The 10,317-nt window shown below is 43.4% G+C and overlaps 1 protein-coding gene across 1 annotated transcript; it reads left to right on the top strand.

The window, feature by feature from the left end:
• The first annotated feature begins 4,814 nt into the window (after nucleotides 1-4,814).
• LOC121570543 (elongation factor 1-alpha, somatic form-like) lies at nucleotides 4,815-9,797 on the top strand. Its single transcript, XM_041882017.2, has 8 exons — nucleotides 4,815-5,004; nucleotides 6,325-6,491; nucleotides 6,734-6,913; nucleotides 7,139-7,435; nucleotides 7,651-7,801; nucleotides 7,886-8,142; nucleotides 8,553-8,787; nucleotides 8,999-9,797. Exons 2-8 carry the CDS (start codon nucleotides 6,348-6,350, stop codon nucleotides 9,121-9,123), a joined length of 1,389 nt encoding a protein of 462 aa, XP_041737951.1. The 5' UTR covers nucleotides 4,815-5,004; nucleotides 6,325-6,347; the 3' UTR covers nucleotides 9,124-9,797.
• The last annotated feature ends 520 nt before the right edge of the window (nucleotides 9,798-10,317 follow it).

Below are 10,317 nucleotides of genomic sequence, written 5' to 3'. Positions count from 1 at the left end.
TCACTGTTTTAGCCCATTTCATATGCATACATTCATCCTGCTCTATTCATTGCATTCAATGTGTATATTCATTATCTCTCTTTTTCTGTACCTTTACAGAACCATACCCATGTATATACCCATGTACATCCCCATGTTCATCTTCACCTGTGTGTGAATAAAGGTCTGTGTGTGTGTTAACACTTGGACTGTCTTATTCCTCTAACCAGGGGAGGTGTCAGTGAGTCACGTAGAGCTGGGTCGCTCTCTTTCACAAAGGCTGTTGACAAAATACTCAACAAACAATCAAATTCAGGCTCCTTGCGTAGAGGCTGAATTGACCTTTAATAGTTCAAAGACATGATTAGGTATTTACTTATTAGATAGATTGTAAATGTTAATTACACATTAATAATCAATGAATTACTTGTTTGTTTCTTTAGGAATCATTATAGAAGCACCACAAGGCAAATTCAGTTCATGGTGGAATCACAGACTTGACCCTTGTTCTTACCAGATGCAGAGCGCAACTGTAGATCCGAGTTACTAGGCACTACAGTAAAGGACGTCACGCTGTTTACTTAGCGAGTACCACCAAAGATTATCGATATACTGACAAGATACATGTCTCTCCACCCTAACAATGGGAGTCGTTGTCCACAAAGCGGCACGGCGTGCTGTCTAGCTCCCACCTATAATTTCTTTGGGTTGGTGGATACATCTCAATATTGTATCCTTTTTTGAATATTCAATGAGGATTTTTTTTCATTTTTTGTTCATTTATACTTTATTTTACATTTACAAAGGACAATAACAACAACGTGAAAACAAACATCCAAACATGACAATAAACAATAGATGGGGGAGGGTGAGGGCAGGTAGCCTGGGTCCTACCAGGAAACACAGGACACCCAGCAGGCCCTGCCACAGCAAGCCAGACCCTCCAGAACATTGTCATAGTCCTGAAGGGCCGATGCCGCTCTTTCCATAGTCAATAAATCCATGAATTCCCTTAACCAAGTGTCCGCCGGATGTCATGCATTTCAATGGAGACGTCCCCAACGGAGTGAAAATGCAATGACCTGAAACAATATATTTATCCTGTCTCGAATGAGACAGGCTCTCCTTCATCTTGCGTTACAAACACTACACTTGTCCATTCAGTAGCAAGGCAAGACTCCGTGAAGATGATGTACGGCATAATGAAGTACGTCACGATGTGAATGGGGCATCAGTGGCAGTGGTGGAACAAGTACCCAATTGTCACACTTGAGTAAAAGTATAGATACCTTAATAGAAAGTTACTCAAGTAAAAGTGCAAGTCAGCCAGTACAATACTACTTGAGTAAAAGTCTATAAGTCTGGGGCCTCCCGAGTGGCGCAGCGGTCTAAGGCACTGCTTCGCGGTCTAAGGCACTGCTTCGCGGTCTAAGGCACTGCATCGCAGTGCTAGAGGCGTCACTACAGATCTGTGTTCGATCCCAGGCTGTATCACAACCGGCCGTGATCGGGAATCCCATAGGTCGGCTTTACTTGGCTCATCGCACTCTAGCGATTCCTTGTGGCAGGCCGGGTCCCTGCAGGCTGACTTCGGTAGTTAGTTGAACAGTGTTTCCTCCAACACATTTGTGCGGCTGGCTTCCGGGTTAAGTTGGCGGGAGTTAAGAAGCATGGTTTGGTGGGTCATGTTTCGGAGGACGCATGACTCAACCTTCGCCTCCCGAGCATGTTGGGGAGTAGCAGAGATGAGACAAGATCGAAATTGGGGAGCCTAAAGTCTAAAAGTATTTGGTTTTAAATATACTTAAGTATCAAAAGTAAATGTAATTGCTAAAATATGCTGAAGTATTAAAAGTAAAAGTAAAATTCCTTATATTAAGCAAAGCAGATGGCACAATTGTTTTTTTCTTGTATTTAACATTTACGGATAGCCAGGGACACACTCCAACACTCAGACATTATTTACAAAAGATATGTTTAGTGAGTCCGCCAGACCAGAGGCAGTAGGGATGACCACATTCCCTTGATCAGTGCGTGAATTTGACCATTTTCCTGTCCTGCAAAGCATTTTTTTGGTTATCATGGAAAATGTATGGAGTAAAAAGTACAATATTTTCTTTAGGAATATAGTGAAGTAAAAGTTGTCAAAAATATAAATAGTAAAGTACAGATACCCCCAAAAAATTACTTAAGTAGTACTTTAAAGTATTTTTACTTAAGTACTTTACGCCACTAATCAGTGGTACCACTTCCGATTCGGCCCATACCTGGCGAGAATTCGGGACCTCTGCCTTGCTTGCACATGTGACCGCCCTTCTGAAGCGTCTTATATATACACTCTGTGTCATGCGAAAAGCTAGCTATTCGCTGGCGCAAGTGGGAACACTGCCGGCTGAGGAGTAAGTTTCACACATCCACAGGTGCTACACTTGCTTGCAGAGCAGCTCTTACAAACAGAAGATTCACCAGTCGCAAGTTTTGTAAATGAGTTGCATTCATTCTCAAATTGTGTTGCATGTTTGCAAATCTTATAGAATTTATTCACAGATCAAGTTACATGTTTGCAAGTGTTATATTTTTTATATATCACGTTACGTGCTTGCAAGTATTGCGGCATTTATTCTCAAAAGAAGTTACATGTTTGCAAATATTTGTTGCAACTACAAAACTGATTATACAGGTGCAACTCATATTTTACATGTGCAAATCATACTTTACATGCCTACACAACACACTTATGTCTGTCTCTAATTTACTTCCATTCAGGACATCATGTTTAGGAGTCCATACTTCTGTTATAGGGTCGGTCTTATTTATAGGACCTTGTTTAGTTTGTACACAATTATTATTTATCTCAGAAGATAATTGTACGGATTATATTCCTAAACGCTCGTTCACTAGCTGAGGAAAAAAACACTTGTATTGAATACAACCACAGACTTTATCCTCATTGTGTTGCTCAACTCACCGCGAATTCAAAGGCAGTTGAGCAATACAAATGAGGAAAAAGTCTGTGGTTGTATTCGATAAAAGTTTTTATTAAAATTATGAATTTCAGCACCACGCGGAAGGACCGCGGTTGTACAGGACAAACATAGGTACAGGTACAGTGGGGAGAACAAGTATTTGATACACTGCCGATTTTGCAGGTTTTCCTACTTACAAAGCATGTAGAGGTCTGTAATTTTTATCATAGGTACACTTCAACTGTGAGAGACGGAATCTAAAACAAAAATCCAGAAAATCACATCGTATGATTTTTAAGTAATTAATTTGCATTTTATTGCATGACATAAGTATTTGATACATCAGAAAAGCAGAACTTAATATTTGGTACAGAAACCTTTGTTTGCAATTACAGAGATCATATGTTTCCTGTAGGTATTGACCAGGTTTGCACACACTGCAGCAGGGATTTTGGCCCACTCCTCCATACAGACCTTCTCCAGATCCTTCAGGTTTCGGGGCTGTCGCTGGGCAATACGGACTTTCATCTCCCTCCAAAGATTTTCTATTGGGTTCAGGTCTGGAGACTGGCTAGGCCACTCCAGGACCTTGAGATGCTTTTTACGGAGCCACTCCTTAGTTGCCCTGGCTGTGTGTTTCGGGTCGTTGTCATGCTGGAAGACCCAGCCACGACCCATCTTCAATGCTCTTACTGAGGGAAGGAGGTTGATGGCCAGGATCTCGCGATACATGGCCCCATCCATCCTGCCCTCAATACGGTGCAGTCGTCCTGTCCCCTTTGCAGAAAAGCATCCCCAAAGAATGATGTTTCCACCTCCATGCTTCACGGTTGGGATGGTGTTCTTGGGGTTGTAGTCATCCTTCTTCTTCCTCCAAACACGGCAAGTGGAGTTTAGACCAAAAAGCTCAATTTTTGTCGCATCAGACCACATGACCTTCTCCCATTCCTCCTCTGGATCATCCAGATGGTCATTGGCAAACTTCAGATGGGCCTGGACATGCGCTGGCTTGAGCAGGGGGACCTTGCGTGCGCTGCAGGATTTTAATCCATGACGGCGTAGTGTGTTACTAATGGTTTTCTTTGAGACTGTGGTCCCAGCTCTCTTCAGGTCATTGACCAGGTCCTGCCGTGTAGTTCTGGGCTGATCCCTCACCTTCCTCATGATCATTGATGCCCCATGAGGTGAGATCTTGCATGGAGCCCCAGACCAAGGGTGATTGACCGTCATCTTGAACTTCTTCCATTTTCTAATAATTGCGCCAACAGTTGTTGCCTTCTCACCAAGCTGCTTGCCTATTGTCCTGTAGCCCATCCCAGCCTTGTGCAGGTCTACAATTTTATCCCTGATGTCCTTACACAGCTCTCTGGTCTTGGCCATTGTGGAGAGGTTGGACTCTGTTTGATTGAGTGTGTGGACAGGTGTCTTTTATACAGGTTATTATTATTATTATTATACAGGTAACGAGTTCAAACAGGTGCAGTTAATACAGGTAATGAGTGGAGAACAGGAGGGCTTCTTAAAGAAAAACTAACAGGTCTGTGAGAGCCGGAATTCTTACTGGTTGGTAGGTGATCAAATACTTATGTCATGCAATAAAATGCAAATTAATTACTTAAAAATCATACAATGTGATTTTTTAGATTTTTGTTTTAGATTCCGTCTCTCACATTTGAAGTGTACCTATGATAAAAAATTACAGACCTCTACATGCTTTGTAAGTAGGAAAAACTGCGAAATTAGCAGTGTATCAAATACTTGTTCTCCCCACTGTAAGTGTTTTCAGAATTTACATTTTTACAAGTATGGACTGATGACGACTCAATGTTGATGCTAGCAAAACGCGGGACCAGTTATCATAACTCAACTCCGCCTCGATATAAGAAAACGGAGTTGCGCGTTCCTCATCTACTCGTTCTGTTGATCTGATGCTCCAGGTCTAGGAGGGGGTATGAGAATTGAGCGCAATTGCATAACCCCATCCCGTCTGCGATATAAGCGGATCAGCATCCCGTCACAGTCTTTCATTCAGCACCGAACTTGACTGTCGTTTGCGCAGGTAGGCAACAGTTTCCGATAACATTACGCATGTGATAAATTGTTTCAAATGCAATGCTGTAAATGGCCAATGATTGAATGATATTTTTCTATTTTCTATGTGTCCTTATAATATTGTTGTGCGCAACGTTTGTGTGCGTGTGAATATTGTATTGATGCTGGAAGCCGACAGTCGGCCGCTAATGCGCATAGATAGGCTATTCAAGTAAGCAGAGGGATGAGAGAACATGGCGGCAGGAGGACAGCTTGAAAAGCCTGCTAAATCCCCTAGACTTCATCAGAATTATCTGGTCGCGCTGCTAATTGTAGCACCGCCCCCGTTTTCTAGTCACCTATTTTTCAAAACATGGACAGCAAAGGCAAATGAACAGTGAAAAAACAAAACTATTGCAAAGAAAAATTAACTATTGCAAAGCTACCAGAATTTTCTATTAGAAATAACTGTCAGTTCTGGTTATATCTGGTATCAGCACCCAGTGCACCTAGATAAGCATGCAGAACTGGCTACTGTAACTATTTCCATACATTACTCAGCTAATTATATGTTATGTCATAAATAAATAACAGCCTAGGGTGTTGATTCATGTGGCAATTGCACAATTTTGTGAATTTGTGATGATCTTGTGTTTATCTGTCACTGTCATGTTGTAAGTCAATGAAAATGAAATTCACACTACTGCCCTAGTAAAGCCTGAAATTATTTAAATAATATCAGCCGTGTTATGATGTTATTCCCCTGCATTTAACCTGTGCATGCATCCACTGCAGTAGTCTGGCTTCAGACATGGCTGCTGCACTTTCAATGGCAAGGATCATGACAAAATGGAGGACTATCTGTGAGGCTATAGTTAGCAAATTGATACGGAATGCGGAGGATATTCAGTGACATAAGAGCTGATTGTCTCAATGTCTCACTGCTGAGCTGAGCTGTGGTGGCAGAGGAAAGGAGGGATAACTAGCTGGCCGGCTAAGTGGAAGAGGAGAGGTGTGTGGAGGGATGTGAGGAGAGGGAAGAAACTGTCAGTGTGTCTTGAGCTTGACAGAATTCTGTGCCCACTGAAGTGATGCCCAATTTGCTGACATTAAGTGATTGCTTATTTGTCTTGTGGTGACAAATATGTGAAATTGTTTGTGTGTGTAAACTGTGCTTGTCCTTAGAAGTTATGCTGAGGCAGTAGCTGCTGGGGCTGTTACGCAATGGCAAGTCAGTTGTAGTGTCCTTGTCCTTGTTCTTGTGCTGTAATTCACTGTATTCCCTGCTGTGTTTTTGCGCAGGAAATCCCTTAAGATCCATTGACTCTGCTGCGTTTTCTGTTTGCAGACTCTCTCACTGTCACTTTAACCATGGGCAAGGAGAAGCTTCACATCAATATTGTGGTGATCGGCCACGTGGACTCTGGCAAGTCCACCACCACTGGCCACCTGATCTACAAGTGTGGTGGCATTGACAAGAGGACCATCGAGAAGTTTGAGAAGGAGGCTGCTGAGGTGAGTAGGAGTTCGTACTGTACTTTGATAGTTTGTTCTTCTGTTAGCTGACGTGTTATAAAAAGGGTTTGTAGACTGCTGTTATAGTGTATTATGCAATCATCTTTATAGGCTACTTAAAGATAGACAAGATATAACAATATGTGTAAAAAATGCGACAATCCTTCGTCTTGGCAGTAGAATTTAATACCATGTTACTCCTCAGTAACATGTTTATAACCAGTGATGTGTGATTTTCTCAGATGGGGAAGGGCTCCTTTAAGTATGCCTGGGTGCTCGACAAGCTGAAGGCAGAGAGGGAGCGTGGCATCACCATTGACATCTCACTGTGGAAGTTTGAGACCAGCAAGTACTACGTCACCATTATCGATGCTCCCGGACACAGGGACTTCATCAAGAATATGATCACTGGAACCTCCCAGGTCTGAACCACAATGACACAGTCCTTCCTTACACACAGACACCTGCCAGGTTTTCACTCAAGTGACTGGAAGTCTATTATTAAACTTGCAATTTTGGCTCTCAAGGTTAGCTTATAGCTGTACTATAACCCCAGACAACTTCAGGAGTCGTAAAGTGCCATCTTAGTTGCATATGAGTTTTGAAAACCTATTGTATGTATTATTCCCATGTTCTGGTGTTTACAGGCGGACTGTGCCGTGCTGATCGTGGCGGCCGGTGTGGGTGAATTCGAGGCGGGCATCTCAAAGAACGGGCAGACCCGCGAGCACGCCCTCCTGGCTTACACCCTGGGGGTCAAGCAGCTGATCGTGGGCATCAACAAGATGGACTCCACTGAGCCCAACTACAGCCAGAAGCGCTATGAGGAGATTGTGAAGGAAGTCAGCACCTACATCAAGAAGATTGGCTACAGCCCGGATACGGTAGCCTTTGTTCCTATCTCTGGCTGGAATGGAGACAACATGCTAGAGGCCAGTCCTAACGTACGTAAGCACGAAACTAAAGTGCATTTCTTATTATTTCTGGTCGATATTCTAGGATAGCGTTGCAGCCACAGTGAGCCATCTATGAGTATATGCAATATAATCTGCTCTCCACTTTAATTTGAAGGAAGTAAGTCAATGAAAAATGTCTAGCACAGCACACTTAATAACTTTGCTTTGGACCTACTGCTCACTCCTGTCTTCTGCATGCTCAGATGACCTGGTTTAAGGGATGGAAGGTCACCAGGAAGGATGGCAGTTCGTCCGGGACCACCTTGCTCGAAGCTCTGGATGCCATCCAGCCCCCGTCCCGCCCCACCGACAAGCCCCTCCGCCTGCCCCTGCAGGACGTCTACAAGATTGGAGGTGAGCATCGCACCCACCCAAGAGGCTGTCCAACCATAATGATGATACATCCCTCCCCTCACTTTTGTATCCTCTCTCCCTCAGGTATTGGCACAGTGCCCGTGGGGCGTGTGGAGACGGGCATGATCAAGCCAGGCATGGTGGTGACCTTTGCCCCTGTTAATGTGACAACCGAGGTGAAGTCTGTGGAGATGCACCACGAGGCCCTGACCGAAGCAATGCCCGGAGACAACGTGGGCTTCAACGTCAAGAACGTGTCCGTCAAAGACATTCGCCGTGGCAACGTGGCTGGAGACAGCAAGAACGACCCTCCAATGGAGGCAGCCGTCTTCACTGCTCAGGTGGGCAGGGCCAGACACACACACACACACACACACACACACACACACACACACACACACACACACACACACACACACACACACACACACACACACACACACAACTACTGTAGAGGTGTAAAAACCAAAGAACCACAAGTCATACAACTACAAATAATTAGTATGTTTAACTATGATACATGGTAGTGATCACATGGATAAAAGTATTTGTGGTGATGATACAGCTTAGTAGTTACTATTAATATATCAGCACTGTTTCACACTGCTCTTCTCTCTCTCTGTGATGAGTTGTGGGGAACTATTTTTGTCAGCAAAGGGGCCAACATTGAATGTCATGGTTAGCACATCAGTGCTGATACAGGTGTTGACAGAACAACCATGTTGACTGTGTTTGATGTTCCCTCCTTTAGGTGATCATCCTGAACCACCCAGGTCAGATCAGTGCTGGCTATGCCCCGGTGCTGGACTGCCACACCGCCCACATCGCCTGCAAGTTTGCTGAGCTCAAGGAGAAGATTGACCGTCGCTCAGGCAAGAAGCTGGAGGACAACCCCAAGGCCCTGAAGTCTGGGGACGCCGCCATCGTGGATATGGTCCCGGGGAAGCCCATGTGTGTGGAGAGCTTCTCAGAGTACCCGCCACTGGGTGAGTATTGTTGGGTAGTAGTTCTCTTGGGTCTGGTTGGAATTCTTTGAAAATTATTTCACTCTCCCTTGAAGTTACCATTGATCTCACATTCTTTCTTTCTTTCTCTCTCTCTCTCTCTCTCTCTCTCTCTCTCTCTCTCTCTCTCTCTCTCTCTCTCTCTCTCTCTCTCTCTCTCTCTCTCTCTCTCTCTCTCTCTCTCTCTCTGAAGGTCGTTTTGCAGTGCGTGACATGCGCCAGACTGTGGCAGTCGGGGTGATCAAGGGTGTGGAGAAGAAAGCTCCCTCCACTGGCAAGGTCACCAAGTCCGCCCAGAAGGCCCAGAAGACCAAATGAATGTTGTGCTACACTGCCGACTCCAGAGTCACCCATGGCAGGACAGTGGTCACCCAACCCCACCCCCCTATTGGCTGCTTCAACGCCATAGTCAAGGACTGGTTAATAATCACAATGCATCGCAAAAGTATCAGAAGGAAAGAAAAAACAATTAAGCCTAGTCCTTAAGACAGTGTTTGTTCTTACTCCCATTTCAAAGTGGCTAGATTCATATGTATTTACGTTGTAATAGCACATTGCTAGTTTTAAACGTGTACTGTTAAATAAGTGAATGACCATGTCCCCCGTGTGTGAGATATTTTAACCATAGAGGTGCGTGGTTATAAGTCACTCCTCACGCAGTCTGTTGTCTTGCTTTTAGTGTTTGTTTGTAAACTACCTGGTGCTTAATAGCAGCCTATGGTAATACAACTTAAACTCTTATAAGTAGAAAATTAGAGAAAAGTTAAGTGTATGTTGTATTATAGCTTTAAAGTAAACAAAAAAAGATAAACATTTTACATTTGTCTTACTCTAGGCGTACTGAGCAGACCAATCGTTGACTCTCCAAGCACTTTTAATTGGCATTTTGCTAACTTTGCACTGGAAAACTTTTTAATTGGCAAAAGCTGTTGCACCTTACTCTGTTCAAGATGGCAGAAGCCTCTTCATGACATTAAAGATGTTTCAACCAACCAGAATGTACACGTACACAGTTTTTACAGATGTAATCGCAGGTGCAGTGAAATGCTTATGTTTCTCGCTCTGACAATGCAGCAATATCTAGCAATACAATAACAATACACACATAATACAAAATTAATTAAGACATATCTGATTGAGCAATATCAGAACGCGCAGTCAGAACCAGAATATAAATATATACTGTGTGAATGTGAATGGTATGTATAGACAGAATGGACAGTAGGGGAGAGTGAAGTAAGTTGAGCGCCAAAGGTTTAGTTGAGCCACCCCTTTTTTCTAGGAAACCATATACAAAATGAATCTTGACCAAATATTAAGGAAGAGGTCATCATTTCATGGTGTCTGAAGAAAGAAACCACATGGAAAAAGTGGTAAGCAAGTTAGGTCCAAAAAACGGATTTATATAGTCAAATTAATTTATTGTGTTATAGGATTCATTATTTTTTATACATCTGTTGGGGTGTCTATAAGCTACAATATGAGATCCTTAAATCAGCATGAAAGTGCATC

Source organism: Coregonus clupeaformis, chromosome 1, assembly GCF_020615455.1.
Source record: "Coregonus clupeaformis isolate EN_2021a chromosome 1, ASM2061545v1, whole genome shotgun sequence".
Taxonomy (NCBI): Eukaryota; Metazoa; Chordata; class Actinopteri; order Salmoniformes; family Salmonidae; genus Coregonus; species Coregonus clupeaformis.
This window is presented reverse-complemented; position numbering and strand designations above follow the sequence as displayed.

Bases quoted from the DNA above. Each gene is read 5' to 3' on its own strand.
- LOC121570543 (XM_041882017.2), top strand. From the start codon at position 6,348: ATGGGCAAGGAGAAGCTTCACATCAATATTGTGGTGATCGGCCACGTG. The intron at 7,802-7,885 runs GTGAGCATCGCA...TCTCTCCCTCAG, and splicing joins GGACGTCTACAAGATTGGAG to GTATTGGCACAGTGCCCGTG. The intron at 8,788-8,998 runs GTGAGTATTGTT...CTCTCTCTGAAG, and splicing joins CTCAGAGTACCCGCCACTGG to GTCGTTTTGCAGTGCGTGAC.